This window comes from Salmo salar, chromosome ssa18 (genome assembly GCF_905237065.1).
Source record: "Salmo salar chromosome ssa18, Ssal_v3.1, whole genome shotgun sequence".
In the NCBI taxonomy this organism is placed as follows: Eukaryota; Metazoa; Chordata; class Actinopteri; order Salmoniformes; family Salmonidae; genus Salmo; species Salmo salar.
In genome coordinates, this window is record NC_059459.1 from 54,016,314 (window position 1) to 54,035,828 (window position 19,515).

The following is a 19,515-nucleotide window of genomic DNA, read 5'->3' on the forward strand; positions in this document are numbered from 1 at the left end:
TGGGAAGTTTACATACACTTAGGTTGGGGTCATTAACCTCTCTTGGGTAGGGGGCAGTATTTTGATGTCCGGACGAAAAGCGTGCCTGTAGTAAACTGCCTGCTACTCAGGCCCAGAAGGTAGGATATGCATATTATTAGTAGATTTGGATAGAAAACACTGAAGTTTCTAGAATTGTTTGAATGATGTCTGTGAGTATAACAGAACAGAACTCATATGGCAGGCAAAAACCTTAGAAAATTCAACCAGGAAGTGTGGAAATCTGAGGTTGTAGTTTTTCAAGTGATTCCCTATCCAATATACAGTGTCTGTGGGGTCATTTTGCACTTCCTAAGGCTTCCACTAGATGTCAACAGTCTTTATGCTTCTACTGTGAATGGGAAGAGAATAAGAGGTCTTGGAATCAGAAGACTGAGGAAATGACATGAGCTCAGTGGCGCGCGCTCCCGTGAGAGTTAGCTGTGTTCCTTTTTGAAGACAAAGGAATCGTCCGGTTGTAATATTATGGAAGATTTATGATAAAAACATCCTAAAGATTGATTCTATACATCATTTGACAGGTTTCTACGGACTGTAATATAACTTTTTTGACTTTCCGTCTGAATTTACTGCGCGAGCACAGTGGATTTGGATTACTCAACTGAACGCGCGAACATAATGGAGGTATTTGGACATAAAGGATGGACTTTATCGAAACACATGAACATTTATTTTGGAACTGGGATTCTGGGAGTGCATTCCGATGAAGATCAAAGGTAAGTGAATATTTATAATGCTATTTCTGTGTTTTGTTGACTCCACAAAATGGCGGGTTTGGTTTTGATGTCTGAGCGCTGTACTCAGATTATTGCAAAGTGTGCTTTTGCTGTAAAGCTTTTTTGAAATCTGACACAGCGATTGCATTAAGGAGAAGTGTATCTATAATTCTTTGAATAACAGTTGTATATTTTATCAACGTTTATGATGAGTATTTCTGTAAATTGATGTGCTCATTCACCGGAAGTTTTGGAGGCAAAACATTTCTGAACATTACACACCAATGTAAAATGGGGTTTTTGGATATAAATATGAACTTTATCGAGCAAAACATACATGTATTGTGTAACATGAAGTCCTATGAGTGCCATCTGATGAAGATCAAAGGTTAGTGATTCATTTTAGCTGTATTTCTGGTTTTTGTGATGCCTCTCCTTGCTTGGAAAATGGCTGTGTTTTTTCTTGTCTAGGTGCTGTCCTAACATAATCTAATGCTATGCTTTCGCCGTACAGCCTTTTTGAAATCGGACAGTGTGGTTGGATTAATGAGAAGATTATCTTTAAAATGGTGTATAATACTTGTATGTGTGAGAAATTTTAATTATGAGATTTTAGATGTTTTGAATTTGGCGCTCTGCTATTTCACTGGCTGTTGGCGAGGTGGGACGCTACCGTCCCACATACCCTAGAGAAGTTAAAACTAATTTTTCAACCACTCCACAAATTTCTTGTTAACAAACTCGTTTTGGCAAGTCGGTCAGGACATGTACTTTGTGCATGACAAGTAATTTTTCCAACAACTGTTTACAGACAGATTATTTCACTGTATCACAATTCCAGTAAATCAGATGTTTACAAACACTAAGTTGACTGTGCCTTTAAACAGCTTGGAAAATTCCAGAAAATTATGTCATGGCTTTAGAAGCCTCTGATAGGCTAATTGACATAATTTGAGTCAATTGGATGTGTACCTGTGGATGTATTTAAAGGCCTACCTTCAAACTCAGTGCCTCTTTGCTTGACATCATGGGAAAAACAAAAGAAATCAGCCAAGACCTCAGAAAGAAATGTGTAAAAACTCCTTTCTAGTGAGTTTTTCCTAGCCACCGTGCTTCTACACCTGCATTGCTTGCTGTTTGGGGTTTTAGGCTGGGTTTCTGTACAGCACTTTGTGATATCAGCTGATGTAAGAAGGGCTATATAAATAAATTTGATTTGATTTGTAGACCTCCACAAGTATGGTTCATCCTTGGGAGCAATTTCCAAACGCCTGAAGGTACCACGTTCATCTGTACAAACAATAGTACGCAAGTATAAACACCTTGGGATCATGCAGCCGCCATACCGCTCAGGAAGGAGACGTGTCTCCTAGAGATGAACGTACTTTGGTGCGAAAAGTGCAAATCAATCCCAGAACAGCAGCAAAGGACCTTGTGAAGATGCTGGAGGAAACAGGTACAAAAGTATCTTTATCCACAGTAAAACGAGTCCTATATCGACATAACCTGAAAGGCCGCTCAGCAAGGAAGAAGCCACTGCTCCAAAACCGCCATAACAAAGCCAGACTACGGTTTGCAACTGCACATGGGGACAAAGATAGTACTTTTTGGAGAAATGTCCACTGGTCTGATGAAACAAAAATAGAACTGGTTTGGCCATAATGACCATTGTAATGTTTGTAGGAAAAAGGGGGAGGCCTGCAAGCTGGAGAACACCATCCCAACCGTGAAGCACGGGGGACGCAGCATCATGTTGTGGGGGTGGTTTGCTGCAGGTGGGACTGGTGCACTTCACAAAATAGATGGCATCATGAGGGAGCAAAATTATGTGGATATATTGAAGCAACATCAGTCAGGAAGTTAAAGCTTGGTCGCAAATCGGTCTTCCAAAAGGACAATGACCCCAAGCATACTTCCAAAGTTGTGGCAAAATGGCATAAGGACAACAAAGTCAAGGTATTGGAGTGGCCATCACAAAGCCCTGACCTCAATCCTATAGAAAATGTGTGGGCAGAACTGAAATAGCGTGTGCGAGCAAGGAGGCCTACAAACCTGACTCAGTTACACTAGCTCTGTAAGGAGGAATTGGCCAAAATTCACCCAACTTATTGTGGGAAGCTTGTGGAAGGCTACCCGAAACGTTTGACCCAAGTTAAACAATTTAAAGCAATGCTACAAAATACTAATTGAGTGTATGTAAACTTCTGAAAGAAATAAAAGCTGAAATATATCATTCTCTCTACTATTATTCTGACATTTCACATTCTTAAAATAAAAGTGGTGATCCTAACTGACCTAAGACAGGGAATTTTTACTAGGATTAAATGTGAGGAATTGTGAAAAACTGAGTTTAAATGTATTTGGCTAAGGTGTACGTAAACTTACCACTTCAACTGTGTGTGTGTGTGTGTTTTTTATTTTTACTATGTTCTACACTGTAGAATAATAGTGAAGATTTCAAAACGATGAAATAACACATATGGAATCATGCAAACAAAAAAAGTCAAACTATACGTTATTTGAGATTCTTCAAAGTAGCCACCCTTTGCCTTGATGACAGCTTTGCACACTCTTGGCATTCTATCAACCAGCTTCATGAGGTAGTCATCTGGAATGCATTTCAATTAACAGGTGAGCCATTCCACAAACTTAATTTGGGGAATTTCTTTCCTTCTTAATGCATTTGAGCCAATCAGTTGTGACAAGGTAGGGGTGGTATACAGAAGATAGCCCTATTTGGTAAAATACCAATCCCATATTATGGCAAGAATAGCTCAAATAAGCAAAGAGAATTGACAGTCCATCATTACTTCAAGACATGAAGGTCAGTCAATACGAAACATGTCAAGAACTTTGAAAGTTGCTACAAGTGCAGTTGCAAAAACCATCAAGCACTACGATGAAACTGGCTCTCATGAGGACTGCCACAGGTAAGGAAGACATAGTTACCTCTGCTGCAGAGGATAAGTTCAATAGTTTCCAGCCTCAGAAATTCCAGCCCAAATAAATGTTTCACAGAGTTCAAGTAACAGACACATGTCAACATCAACTGTTCAGACGAGACTGTATGAGTCAAGCCTTTATGGTCAATTTGCTGCAAAGAAACCACTACTAAAGGACACCAATAAGAAGAAGAGACTTGCTTGGGCCAAGAAACACGAGCAATGGACATACGACCGGTGGAAATCTGTCCTTTGGTCTGATGAGTCCAAATTTTAGATTTTTGGTTCCAACCACCGTGTCTTTGTGAGACGCAGAGTAGGTAAACGGATGATCTCCGCATGTGTGGTTCCCACTGTGAAGCATGGAGGAGGAGGTGTGATGGTGTGGGTGTGGTAGCCATGCAGGTTAAGGCACACTTAACCAGCATGGCTACCACAGCATTCTGCAGCAATACACCATCCCACCTGGTTTGCGCTTAGTGGGACTATCATTTGTTTTTCAACAGGACACTGACCCAACACACCTCCTGGTTGTGTAAGGGCTAATTGACCAAGAAGGAGAGTGATGGAGTGCTGCATCAGATGACCTGGCCTCCACAATCACCCAACCTCAACCCAATTGAGATGGTTTGGGATGAGTTGGACCACGCAGAATGAAGGAAAAGCAGCCAACAAGTGCTCAGCATATGTGGAAACTCCTTCAAGACTGTTGGAAAAGCATCCTAGGTGACGCTGGTTGATAGAATGCCAAGAGTGTGCAAAGCTGTCATCAAGGCAAAGGGTGGCTTTGAAGAATATCAAATATCAAATATATTTTGATTTGTTTAACACTTTTTTGGTTACTACATAATTCCATGTGTTATGTCATTGTTCTGACGTCTGCTAAATGACTTAAATGTAATGTAAATGATGTCTTCACTATTATTCTACAATGTAGAAAATAGTCAAAATAAAGAAAAACCCTTGAATGAGTAGGTGTGTCAAAACTTTGACTGGTACTGTATACATACACACTACATGACCAAAAGGATGTGAAACCCCTGCTCATCGAACATCTCATTCCCAAATCATGGGCATTAATATGGAGTCGGTCCCCCCTTTGCAGCTATAACAGCCTCCACTCTTCTAGGAAGGCTTTCCACTAGATGTTGGAACATTGCTGCGGGGAGAGCATTAGTGAGGTCGAGCAATGATGTTGGGCGATAGGCCTGGCTTGCAGTCGGCGTTCCAATACATCCCAAAGTTGTTCGATGGGGTTGAGGTCAGGGCTCTGTACAGGCCAGTCCAGTTCTTCCACATCGACAAACCATTTCTGTATGGACCTCGCTTTGTGCATGGGGGCATTGTCATGCTGAAACAGGAAAGGGTCTTCCCAAACTGTTGCCATAAAGTTAGAAGCACAGAATTGTCTAGAACATCATTGTATGCTGTAGTGTTAAGATTTCCCGTCACTGGAACTAAGGGGCCTAGCCCAAACCATGAAAAACAGCCCCAGACCATTATTCCTTCTCCACCAAACTTGTGTTTCCACTGCTCCAGAGTACAATGGCAGCAAGCTTTACACCTCTCCAGCCTACGCTTGGCATTGCTCCCAGTTTGGAACTCTGTAATCAGTGTTGCAAGTGCAGACAGACCATTTTTAAGTGTTACGCTCTTCAGCACTCGGCGGTCACGTTCTGTGAACTTGTGTCGCCTACTACTTCATGACTGAGCCGTTGTCGCTCCTAGACGTTGCCACTTCACAATAACAGCACTTACAGTTGACCTGGGGCAGTTCTAGCAGGGCAGAAATTTGACCAACTGACTTGTTGGAAAGGTGGCATCCTATGACGGTGCCACGTTGAAAGCTCTTCAGTAAGGCCATTCTACTGACAATGTTTGTCTATGGATATTGCATGGTTGTGTGCTCGATTGTATACACCTGTCAGCAACGGATATGGCTGAAATAGCCGAATCCACTGATTTGAAGGGGTATCCACATACTTTTCTATATGTAGTGTTATATATATACATACATACACACACACACACAACATTAAGAACACCTGCTCTTTCCATGATTGACCAGGTCAATCCAGATGAAAGCTATGATCGCTTATTGATGTCACTTCTTAAATCCACTTCAATCAGTGTTGATGAAGGGGAGGAGACAGGTTAAATAAGGATTTCTAAGCCTTGAGACAACCGAGTCATGGATTGTGTATGTGTCCCATTCAGAGGGTGAATAGGTAAGACAAAAGATTTAAGTGCCTTCGAACGGGGTACGGTCGTAGGTGCCAGGCACACCGGTTTGTGTCAAGAACTGCAACACTACAAGGTTTTTCTCGCTCAACAGTTTCCCATGCGTATCAAGAATGGTCCACCACCCAAAGTTCATCCAGATAACTTGACACAACTATGGGAAGCATTGGAGTCAACATGGGCCGACATCCCTGTGGAACACTTTCGACACCTTGTCAAGTCCATGCCCCGACGATTGAGGCTGTTCTGAGGGCAAAAAGGGTGGGTGCTACTCAATATTAGGAAGTTTTCCTAATGTTTGCTATACTCAGTGTGTGTGTGTGTGTGTGTGTGTGTGTGTGTGTGTGTGTGTATATATAAATAAAATCCATTGAAAAACATTGGAAACACCAAGCGATTTTGGCTTCAATAGCCTACCATGTGTTGCATCTCCAATGCCTCTCCCCATACATCATTCTCATCTGTACTGTATACATTAATATTTACTCGGCGAGCAGCGGCGGTCCTTTCCCAGAAAACAGGAAAGCAGTAGTGCAACAAACTTTAGTAGTATTGTTTTTCTGAAAATAAGTGTGTCAAGTACAAGCCCCTGAACCCCAAGATAGAACACAAGTGAAATGTATTGTTTGTTTCTTTAACTGAAAAAGAACCAGAAGACATTGAGTGAGCAGGCTCATGCTTTTCACAGTTGCCTGGGCAATGGCAGCTGGCATGACCCTTTACCTTTTGACCTTTCTGTGACCTTTGAAGGCTTAACTTTGAGACTATGAGTGAGCAAAAACAATTAATTAAAAGGCATTATTGAGGTGCCCAGACAGAGCTACATTCCATCTTTGAAGAAAAAAAAGAAAAAAAAAAAAATGACTTCATCTTGATCCTTTTTTGTACCGTCCCCTCTCGCGCCCTCTGAGTAGTACTACTTTTTCTTCTTGAACAAGCTCTTGATCTTGGACGAGGACTTCTTGGTCTTGTCTCCGTTGTCACAGGAGTCCTGAGAGGAGGTACGCTGTAGCTTCTTCTCCTTGCCCCCCGCCCCCCTGCCCTCATTGTCCAGTGAGGTGAGGGATGGGTTGCGCCCCACCACCACCACCCCTGCCCCCGTCATGCCCGCGGGCAGCTGGCCCATGCTATAGGACTTCTCCAGGATGCCGTTGAATACGGCCTTGTTGCTTGCCGTCGGGGTGGTGAAGGACATGCTGTGAGACTCTGGGATGGAGCCACGGGTGAGGTCGGGTGAGCCCTTGTGTTTGTGCGAGTGTGTGTGGGAGTGTGAGTGATGCTCCAGGGCAAGGGAGGGATTGGCCGAGGAGGAAGTCGAGAGGGACGCAACACCCACTTGAGGAGGGGGTGAGTCCCGGATGTAAGTCTGAGGCTCCTGCTGGCTCAGCATCATCAGCTCCTCGCGGGAGATCTTGCGGTAGGGGGGCTCTGGGCCTGGCGTGCAGGGGTTGGCATAGGACTGTTTCCGTCCCATGGAGGAGTTGAGAGAGTCTGTGTCTGAGGACGTATCCTGAGTGTCCCTGTGACAGAGAGAGACAGAGAAGCAGGCAGAGACGAGAGAGGCAGACAGACAGAGCCAGACAAACACACACAGAGCAGACAAAGCAGACAGAGACCGAGTGTAAGATAAATAAAAATAATTACAACGCAACTAATATCAGCACACATTCAATGTCTTATACTCTAAATAAATTACCCTAAACTGATCCGGTATAAAAGAGGGCAGAGGTGGTGAAAGGTAACATACCCCTTTCTCTCGATGAAGAGGATGTGTTCTTCTTCACCCTCTGGGTGGTAGGAGAGGGGTGGGCTGGCCATAGAGAGCAGGTCAGGGTCGGCAGACATCATTGAAGGCTGCGGGGTGCTGTAGAGACTCCGGCGGGACCGACACAGGCTGCTGCTGCGCGTCAGAGGAGGCCGCATTATAGAGGCTGCTGGGAAAATACCAGAGAGAGTAGGGATGTAGGTTACACAGCCAGATGTGGTCATAACCATAGTCATACATACAGTACTCGGACATAACACACACAACTTAACACACATTTTAAATCTATTTTCGCGTTGTTGATGTAAAAATCAGACAAAGTACACTCACATGCTGTACTGACCATCATCACTTTTGTAACGCGTTACGTAATCAATTACTTACTGTATATGAGTAACGGAGTAAAGTAACGCATAACTTTGTCAACTTTTTTTATTACAGTTACTTTGTCAAACAATGAGCAATACTTTCCAAATCATATCTCTACCGGTCGTGTGTTTCCATGATCTGATCTCAACTTGTTTCTTCATTTAGTTCTCGAGCGAGCAGAGAAAGGCTGTTTGAGGGAAATGTCTATAACCAGGACCAAATCAGAATCCATGCTTCAAGATTGTTTTGTCACGCAAACTGGGATATGTTCCGGGTAGCCTCTGAAAATAACATTGAAGTATACACTGACACAGTGACTGAGTTCATCAGGAAGTGTATAGCGGATGTTGTTCCTACTGTGAATATTAAAACCCAAATCAGAATCCGTGGATAGATGGACGCATTCGAGCAAAACTGAAAGTGTGAATCACCGCATTTAACCATGCAAGATGACTGGGAATATGGTTGAATACAAACAGTGTAGTTATTCTCTCTGTAAGGCAATCAAACAGGCAAAATGTCAGTACAGAGAAAGTGGAGTCGCAATTCAACGGCTCAGACACGAGACGTATATGGCAGGGTCTACAGACAATGATGGATTACAAAGGGAAAACTAGCCACATCGTGGACACCAACGTCTTGCTCCCGGACAAGCTAAACACCGTCTTCACCCACTTTGAGGCCCGCTCCCAAGGACTGTTGGCTCTCGTTCTCCGTGGCCGACGTGAGTAAGACATTTAAACACGTTAACCCTCGCAAGGCTGCCGGCCCAGACGTCCTCAGAGCATGCACGGACCAGCTGGCTGGAGTGTTTACGGACATATTCAATATATCCTTATCCCAGTCTGCTGTCCCCACTTGCTTCAAGATGTCCACCATTGTTCCTTTACCCAAGAAAGCAATGGTTACTGAACTAAATGACTATCGCCCCGTAGCACTCACTTCTGTCATCATGAAGTGCTTTGAGAGGCTAGTTGAGGATCATATCACCTCTACCTTACCTGACACCCTAGACCAACTTCAATTTGCATACCGTCCCTATAGATCCACAGACGACGCAATCGCCATCACACTGCACACTGCCCTATCCCATCTGGACAAGAGGAATACCTATGTAAGAATGCTGTTCATTGACTACAGCTCAGCCTTCAAAACCATACTACCCTCCAACCCCACCCTGTGCAACTGGGTCCTGGACATTCTGGCGGGCCGCCCCCAGGTGGTGAAGGTAGGAAACAACACCTACACTTTGCTGATCCTCAACACAGGGGCCCCACAAGGGTGCGTGCTCAGCCCCCTCCTGTACTCCCCGTTTACCCATGACTGCGTGGCCATGCATGCCTCCAACTCAATCATCAAGTTCGCAGACGACACAACAGTTGTAGGCCTGATTACCAACAATGACGAGACAGCCTACAGGGAGGAGGTGAGGGCCCTAGTGGAGTGGTGCCAGGAAAATAACCTCTCCCTCAACATAACGAAGGAGCTGATCATGGATTTCAGGAAACAGCAGAGAGCACGCCCCTATCCACATCGACGGGACCGCAGTGGAGAAGGTGAAAAGCTTTAAGTTCTTCAGCGTAGACGATTTGAAATGGTCCAGCCACACAGATAGTGTCTTTTCAACCTCAGAAGGCTGAAGAAACAAACTTTTACAGATGCACCATTGAGAACATCCTGTCGGGCTGTATCACCTCCTGGTACGGCAACTGCACTGCCCACAACTGCAGGGTGGTACGGTCTGCCCAACGCAACACCGGGGGCACACTGCCTGCCCTCCAGGACACCTACTGCATCCGATGTCACAGGAAGGCCAAAAAGATAATCAAGGACATCAACCACCCGAGCCACGGCCTGTTCACCCCGCTACCATCCAGAAGGCAAGATCAGTACAAGTGCATCAAAGCTGGGACCGAGAGACAGAAAAACAGCTTCTATCTTAAGGCCATCAGACTGTGAAATAGCCATCACTAGCCAGCTACCAACCAGTTACTCAACCCTGCAACTTATAGGCAGCTGCAATATATAAAGTTGAAGTCAGAAGTTTACATACACTTAGGTTGGAGTTATTAAAACTCGTTTTTCAACCACTCCACAAATTTCTTGTTAACAAAACTACAGTTTTGGCAAGTCGGTTAGGACATCTACTTTGTGCATGACACGTAATTTTTCCAACAATTGTTTACACAGATTATTTCACTTATAAACTGTATCACAATTCCAGTGGGTCAGAAGTTTACATACACTAAGTTGACTGTGCCTTTAAACAGCTTGAAAAACTCCAGAAAATGATGTCATGGCTTTAGAAGCTTCTGATAGTGTAATTTACATAATTTGAGTCAATTGGAGGTGTACTCAGTGCCTCTTTGCTTGACATCATGGGAAAAACAAAAGAAATCAACCAAGACCTCAGAAAAAAAATTGTAGACCTCCACAAGTCTGGTTCATCCTTGGGAGCAATTTCCAAATGCCTGAAGATACCACATTCATCTGTACAAACAATAGTACGCAAGTATAAACACCATGGGACCACGCAGCCGTCATACCGCTCAGGAAGGAGACGCGTTCTGTCTCCTAGAGATGAACGTACTTTGGTGCGAAAAGTGCAAATCAATCCCAGAACAGCAGCAAAGGACCTTGTGAAGATGCTGGAGGAAACAGGTACAAAAGTATCCACAGTAAAAATGAGTCCTATATCGACATAACCTGAAAGGCCGCTCAGCAAGAAAGAAGTTACTGCTCCAAAACCGCCATATAAAAGCTATGGTTTGCAACTGCACACGGGGACAAAGATCATACTTTTTGGAGAAATGTCCTCTGGTCTGATGAAACAAAAATAGAACTGTTTGGCCATAATGACCATCGTTATGTTTGGAGGAAAAGGGGGAGGCTGGCAAGCCGAAGAACGCCATCCCAATCGTGAAGCACGGGGGTGGCAGCATCATGTTGTGGGGGTGCTTTGATGCAGAAGGGACTGGTGCACTTCACAAAATAGATGGCACCATGAGGAAGCAAAATTATGTGGATATATTGAAGCAACATCTCAAGACATCAGTCAGGAAGTTAACCTCTTGGGGCTAGGTGGGACGCTAGCGTGCCACCCGTGGTGCACTCCATCAACAGCAGGTGCATTTCAAGAGCGGCAAATTTGAATCCAAATAAATGTCAAAATTCAAATTTTTCAAAAATACAACTATGTTACACCATTTGAAAGATAAACATCTCCTTAATCTAACCACGTTTTACGATTTCAAAAAGGTTTTACGGCGAAAGCATAAATTTAGAGTATGTTAGGACAGTACATTTACAAGAGTTGTGTGTAATGTTTTGTCAAGTCAAAGACAGGGTCACCAAAACCATAAAACCAGCTAAAATGATGCACTAACCTTTTACAATCTCCATCAGATGACACTCCTAGGACATTATGTTAGACAATGCATGCATTTTTAGTTCTATCAAGTTCATATTTATATCCAAAAACAGCGTTTTACTATGGCATTGATGTTGAGGAAATCGTTTCCCTCCAATAACCGGCAGTCAAGTCAGCGTCACAAATTAAATAATTAAAATTAGAAAACATTGGTAAAATATTATATTGTCATTTAAAGAATTATAGATTTACATCTTTTGAACGCAATCAACTTGCCAGATTTAAAAATAACCTTACTGGGAAATCACACTTTGCAATAATCTGAGCACTGCGCCCAGAAAAATACGCGTTGCGATACAGACTAGACGTCATGTTGGGGAGATCTAAAATCGAAAATACTATGTAAATAATCCATTACCTTTGATTCTCTTCATCAGATGTCACTTCCAGGTATCACAGGTCCATAACGAATGTAGTTTTGTTCAAAAAAGCTCATCATTTATGTCCAAAAATCTCCGTCTCGTTAGCACATGATGTAAGCCAGCCGGACTTCTCGTCATGAACGAGGGGAAAAAATATATTTCCGTTCGTTCAAACATGTCAAACGTTGTATAGCATAAATCATTAGGGCCTTTTTTAACCAGAACATGAATAATATTCAAGGTGGACGAATGCATACTCTTTTATAACGTATTGGAACGAGGGTACCCAACATGAACTAGCGCGCCAGGTGTCTAATGGGACATCAACGTTCCATGGCTCTTGTTCGGTCAGATCTCCCTCCAGAAGACTCAAAACACTTTGTAAAGGCTGGTGACATCTAGTGGAAGCAATAGGAAGTGCCAAAATATTCCTAAACCCCTGTGTTTTTCAATGGGATAGGTTTAAAGTCAATACAACACATCAGGTATCCACTTCCTGTCAGAAAATGTCTCAGGGTTTTGCCTGCCAAATGAGTTCTGTTATACTCACAGACACCATTCAAACAGTTTTGGAAACTTTAGAGTGTTTTCTATCCATATATAATAAGTATATGCATATTCTAGTTACTGGGTAGGATTAGTAACCAGATTAAATCGGGTACATTTTTTTTATCCAGACGTGCAAATGCTGCCCCCTAGACCCAACAGGTTAAAGCTTGGTCGCAAATGGGTCTTCCAAATGGACAATGACCCCAAGCATACTTCCAAAGTTGTGGCAAAATGGCTTAAGGACAACAAAGTCAAGGTATTGTAGTGGCCATCACAAAGCCCTGACCTCAATCCTATAGAACATTACTGGGCAGAACTGAAAAAGTGTGTGCAAGCAAGGAGACCTTACAAACCTGACTCAGTTACACCAGCTCTGTCAGGAGGAATGGGCCAAAATTCACCCAACTTATTGTGGGAAGCTTGTGGAAGGCTACCCGAAACGTTTGACCCAAGTTAAACAATTTAAAGGCAATGCTACCAAATACTAATTGAGTGTATGCAAACTTCTGACCCACTTGGAATGTGATGAAAGAAATAAAAGCTGAACTAAATAATTCTCTCTACTATTATTCTGACATTTCACATTCTTAAAATAAAGTGGTGATCCTAACTGACCTAAGACAGGGAATTTTTACTAGGATTAAATGTCAGGAATTGTGAAAAACTGAGTTTAAATGTATTTGGCTAAGGTGTATGTAAACTTCCGACTTCAACTGTACATAGACATGGAATCACCGGCTACTTTAATAAATGTTTACATACTGCGTTATTCAATTCATATGTATACACTGTATTCTATTTTACTATATTTCAACCAATGCCACTCTGACATTGCACATCCTAATATTTATATATTTCTTAACGCCATTCTTTTACTTTAGATGTGTGTGTATTGTTACATATTGTCACCTAGAAAGATGTTATTTTCTATGGTAGAGTAGGTCAGGGCATGACAGGTTTTTTTTCTCTATGTGTAAATGGGTTTTGTTTCACCTCTGTGTCACGGTTTGTTGTTTTTGTCTTTCAGTTTATTAATGTATTGCATAGTTTCACAGTGTAAATAAAAATGTGGAACGACACACACGCTGCACCTTGGTCCTCTCATTCCTACGACAACCGTGACAGAATCACCCACCAACAAAGGACCAAGCAGTGTGAACAGGAATGGACTTGGGAGGAAATTCTGGATGGGAAAGGACCCTGGAGTCAGGCTGGGGAGCATCGCCGTCCGAAAGAAATCGAGGCAGCAAGAGCGGAGCGGCGATACTACGAGGCACTATATCAACCACAAGGCAAGTGCGAGAGGCAGCCCCCCATTTTTTTTGGGGGGGGCACACGGGGAGATTGGCAGAGGCAGGTTGGAGACCTGAGCCAACTCCCCGTGCTTACCGTGGGGAGCGAGGGAAGAAGCAAGCACCGTGTTATGCGGTGATGCGCACTGTGTTGCCAGTGCGCATTCACAGTCCGGTGCGATCTGTGCCCGCGCCCTGCATTTGCCGAGCTAGGTTGAGCATTCAGCCAGGAAGGGTGGTGCCAGCTCAGTGCTCCTGGTCTCCAGTTCGCCTTCTCGGTCCAGGATATCCTACGCCGGCGCTGTGCACTGTGTCGCCAGTGCGTGTTCACAGCCCAGTTCGTCCTGTGCCAGCTCCTCGCGTTTGCCGGGCAAAAGTAAGCATCCAGCCAGGACAGGTTGTGCCAGCTATACGCTTGAGACCTCCGGTGCGCCTCCACGGCCCAGTATATCCTGTGCCTGCCCCACGTACCCGGCCTCCAGTGAGTCTATCCAGCCTGGTACGTCCTGTGCCTGCTCTTCGCACTTGCCCTGAGGTGCGTGTTACCAGTCTGGCGCCACCTATGCCAGCCCCACGCATCAGGCCTCCAGTGCGCCTGCGCAGTCCGGAGTGTCCTGTTCCTACTCCCCTCACTCGCCCTGAGGTGCGTGTTACTAGTCTGGCGCCACCTATGCCAGCCCCACGCATCAGGCCTCCGGCGGCGGCAGTTCCCTACAGCCCGGAACCCCCGCCATAGACAAGTTACCCACCCTGCCCTCCCTTTTTTTGGAGGGGGGTTGTGGTTGTTTTGGGGGGGTACTGTCACGTACTGACCATAGAAAGATGTTATTTTCGATGGTAGAGTCGGTCAGGGCGTGACAGGTTTTCTTTTCTATTTCTTTGTTTAGGTTCTAGTTTTGTATTTCTATGTTGGGGTTTTGTTTGGGATGATCTCCAATTAGAGGCAGCTGGTCCTCGTTGTCTCTAATTGGAGATCATACTTAAGTAGGGGTTTTTCCACCTGGGTTTTGTGGGTGATTCATTTTGAGTTGTGTATGTTTCACCTCTGCGTCACGGTTTGTTGTTTTTGTCTTCCAGTTTATTCATGTATTGCATAGTTTCACAGTGTAAATAAAAATGTGGAACGACACACACGCTGCACCTTGGTCCTCTCATTCCTACGACAATCGTGACACATATTACTGCTTTGTTGGAGCTAGGAACACAAGCATTTTGCTACACCCGCAATTGCATCTACTAAATATGTGTATGTGACCAATAAAATTTGATTTGGAGAAATGTCATGATAGCTGCTGTCCATAGAAATGTATAGAGAGCATACCTCTGATCGTTGCTATTGATCACTTCTGTGATAGCAAAGCCCATTGTGGCCTTTCCCATCTAGTTGCAAGTGAGCCCTCTATACATCTCTATGGGTCCGTGTGCCTGCGGTCTATAACCAGAACTGGAGGCTCGAGAAAATATTTTTAATGCAAAGATAGGAAATCTCGACAGATGTTTGGTTTACAGTATATATGGCTAATGAAGCAGCCCATATATAGCGCAGCTTTTGAAGACTAGCACAGGAAAGTAGCACCACAGATGAAAAGAGAAACTAGTGATGGTATTGCAACTACTAATATAACGTGTTACTTTCTACATAAAGTAATATTGCAAAGTAGCGTGTTACTTTGGTTCAATGTAATGAGTAACACGTGATCATACACTCACACACTTTACAACTCTAACTGGAGTATTTGCATTTCTGTAACAACCTCCATACTTACAGGTGAATTGTGGAATGATTGGAGGCGTGTCCTCGTCGAGGTCGTCAACCCCGCCGGCGATGGGGTAGGGGGGCACAGAGACGCGGGGCATGACCACCCAGCTGTGGTCAGAGTAAAGGGTGGCAGTCAGGCTGGGCAGCCCAGAGTTGTGCACCAGGGGGAAGCCACACAGTTTCTCAATCTGCTGCCAGCGGTGGAGACGCTCCCTCAGGCAGGCCGTCACCTCCGACAGGGACTTCCTGGAACAATTAATCAAATCAAATGTGTTTATAACGCCCGCTTTATATCAGTAGTTATCACAAAGTGCTTTTACAGCCAACAGACCTAGACCCAAAAGAGCAAGCAAAAGAAGCAGCACTTTGATTGGTAAGGAAAAACTCCCTAGAAGGAAGAAACCTAAAAAGGCACCCAGCTCAGATGGGAGGCCCATCCTCTTCTTGCTGTACCAGGTAAACTGTCTTTTTCCAGACATTACCCTTTGGTTTCTGTGCCTATACCACTAATTCATGGACAACAACTTATTGTAATAGGTACAGTGGGGGAAAAAAGTATTTGATCCCCTGCTGATTTTGTACGTTTGCCCACTTACAAAGAAATGATCAGTCTATAATTTTAATGGTAGGTTTATTTGAACAGTGAGAGACAGAATAACAACAAAAAAATCCAGAAAAACGCATGTCAAAAATGTAAAAAAATTATTTGCATTTTGATGAGGGAAATAAGTATTTGACCCCTCTGCAAAACATGACTTAGTACTTGGTGGAAAAACCCTTGTTGGCAATCCCAGAGGTGAGACGTTTCTTGTAGTTGGCCACCAGGTTTGCACATATCTCAGGAGGGATTTTGTCCCACTCCTCTTTGCAGATCTTCTCCAAGTCATTAAGGTTTCGAGGCTGACGTTTGGCAACTCGAACCTTGAGCTCCCTCCAGATTAAGGTCTGGAGACTGGCTAGGCCACTCCAGGACCTTAATGTGCTTCTTCTTGAGCCACTCCTTTGTTGCCTTGGCCGTGTGTTTTGGGTCATTGTCATGCTGGAATACCCATCCACGACCCATTTTCAATGCCCTGGCTGAGGGAAGGAGGTTCTCACCCAAGATTTGACAGTACATGGCCCCGTCAAATGATGCGGTGAAGTTGTCCTGTCCCCTTAGCAGAAAAACACCCCCAAAGCATAATGTTTCCACCTCCATGTTTGACGGTGGAGATGGTGTTCTTGGGGTCATAGGCAGCATTCCTCCTCCTCCAAACACGTTGAGTTGATGCCAAAGAGCTCCATTTTGGTCTCATCTGACCACAACACTTTCACCCAGTTGTCCTCTGAATCATTCAGATGTTCATTGGCAAACTTCAGATGGGCATGTATATGTATTCTTGAGCAGGGGGACCTTGCGTGCACTGCAGGATTTCAGTCCTTCACGGCGTAGTGTGTTACCAATTGTTTTCTTGGTGACTATGGTCCCAGCTGCCTTGAGATCATTGACAAGATCCTCCCATGTAGTTCTGGGCTGATTCCTCACCATTCTCATGATTGTTGCAACCCCACGAGGTGAGATCTTGCATGGAGCCCCAGGCCGAGGGATATTGACAGTTCTTTTGTGTTTCTTCCATTTGCGAATAATCGCACCAACTGTTGTCACCTTCTCACCCAGCTGCTTGGCGATGGTCTTGTAGCCCATTCCAGCCTTGTGTAGGTCTACAATCTTGTCCCTGACATCCTTGGAGAGCTCTTTGGTCTTGGCCATGGTGGAGAGTTTGGAATCTGATTGATTGCTTCTGTGGACAGGAGTCTTTTTTACAGGTAACAAGCTGCAGTTAGGAGCACTCCCTTTAAGAGTGTGCTCCTAATCTCAGCTCGTTACCTGTATAAAAGACACCTGGGAGCCAGAAATGTTTCTGATTGAGAGGGGGTCAAATACTTATTTCCCTCATTAAAATGCAAATCAATTTATAACATTTTTGACATGTGTTTTTCTCGATATTTTTGTTGTTATTCTGTCTCTCACTGTTCAAATAAACCTATCATTAAAATTATAGACTGATCCTTTATCAGTGGGCAAACGTACAACATCAGCAGGGGATCAAATACTTTTCCCCCCCACTGTATTGACACCCTAGGCAGACTGACATATGTGGGGATCCTGATTTACAAGCATTTTGCTACACCCGCAATAACATCTGCTAAACACGTGCATGTGACCAATAAAATTGTATTTACTTGTCTCGATCAGTAATCAATAGTTAGTAAATCCCCAAGTCTTTCACATCAATTCAGCTCATGGACAAAGACATATGGATGAGGGTGATAAAAAACTATGTGGGTGAGTGTGCGAATTTGTCTATGGGTCTGTTGTGTGAATGCTTGCGTCCGTGTGTGTTATCCTACTTGGCCTCTAGGATCTTGTGGTCCACTTCATCCAGTGATGAACCGTGGGCGACGTGAAGTGTTCCAAACACAGAACTCCTCTTCTTTTTGATTTTCTCTGCCTGAAACCCATTTGAAAAATTACTATAATATACTATGCTCTAAATACTATAGTATTGCTAGATTTATATACTATAGTATGCATTGTAGTGTTCTTGCAGAAGTACACTATAGTATTCACTGTAGTGTTTTTGTAGTATTTACTGTATTGTTTTTGCATAAGCACACTGCAGTATTTACTGTAGTGTTTTTGGATATGACTGTAGTATACTATAGTATTCACTGTATTCACTGTAGTGTTTTTGTGGGCATGTATGTAGTAAAGTTTATTATAGTATAAATACTGTAGTATTACTATAGTAAAAACGATAGTGTACTGTATACTATAGTAACTATTGCAGTGTTTTTATTGCTGTAGTATTTACTATATAGTGTTTTTTGTTTTATTTGACATAGAAGTGTGGGAAAATACTAAGAGAAAATGTTCCATAACCTGTAAGACCAGAGACTGAATGGATAGTTCAGAGCTTCTGCTCTTTTCTATAACCTGTAGGGAATACAATATGTGGTCTATACTTGGCATATCGGTTTCTCACTCATGGGTGCCACAAATTGGGATATGGGGGATGAGAATGGGTGGAGCATATTCACATTCAATAATGTAGTATGACTATAGTTAAAAACAGTGTTTTAGCGGATATTACTGTAGTATTTACTAGTTTTTTTTGCGGATAATACTGTAGTATTTAATATAGTGTAATACAGTGTACTACAAAATTCAATAGTAAGCACTACACATGATCGAGGGATACTAAAGTGTAGTATAGTATTCTACATGATAACCCGGGTAGTTTGGCTCCTGGATGCTGAAAGCCGTGGTATATTGCCCATATACCACACCCCCTCGGCTTTATTGCTTAAGTATATTACAGTTTATGTGGGAACAAAGACATACACACTATATGACTATTATAACACCATCATCACTGAATACATAGCATTCAATATTTGCTCTCTATACTACAATAAAACATCAGTGCCTTATCTTTTCAAATATCTGCCCAGTTTAGCTGTTGTTCATGAATAAAGTAAACCGTGAAACATCTCGTCAAGACCACAATCTGTTGGCTGGAGCAATAACAGACTGATATGCAGGCAATCCTACATCCACTGATATACACTACATGGCCAAAGGTATGTGGACCACCCTTCAAATTAGTGGATTTGGCTATTTCAGCCTCCCCCGTTGCTGACAGGTGTATAAAATTAAGCATGCAGCCATGTATTCTCCATAGAAAACCATTGTCAGTAGAATGACCCTTCTGAAGAGCTCAGTGACTTTCAACGTGGCACCGTCATAGGATGCCACCTTACCAACAAGTTTGTCAAATTTCGGCCTTGCTTGAGCTGCCCCAGTCAACTGTAAATGCTGTTATTGTGAAGTGGAAACGCCTAGGAGCAACAATGGCTCAGCTGCGAAGTTGTAGGCCACACAAGCTCACAGAACGGGACCGCTGAGTGCTGAAATGCATAGCGCATAAAAATCATCTGTCCACGGTTGCAACACTCACTACCGAGTTCCAAACTGCCTCTGTAAGCAATGTCAGCACAAGAACTGTTT

The 19,515-nt window shown here is 43.5% G+C and overlaps 1 protein-coding gene across 2 annotated transcripts in view; it reads right to left on the minus strand.

Moving 5' to 3' along the window:
- Positions 1–6,254: 6,254 nt before the first annotated feature.
- LOC106577483 (stromal interaction molecule 2) overlaps positions 6,255–19,515 on the minus strand; it is a 97,298-nt gene continuing 84,037 nt past the window's right edge. The window contains exons 9-12 of one of the 2 annotated variants that reach the window (XM_014155505.2): positions 17,856–17,956; positions 15,472–15,710; positions 7,686–7,872; positions 6,255–7,458 (exon numbers count right to left, since the gene is read on the minus strand). In XM_014155505.2, coding sequence (XP_014010980.1) covers positions 6,855–7,458; positions 7,686–7,872; positions 15,472–15,710; positions 17,856–17,956 — 1,131 coding nt within the window. In that variant the 3' untranslated portion in view covers positions 6,255–6,854. The remainder of the gene's footprint in view (positions 7,459–7,685; positions 7,873–15,471; positions 15,711–17,855; positions 17,957–19,515) is intronic. The other variant, XM_014155506.2, reaches the window with a different exon arrangement.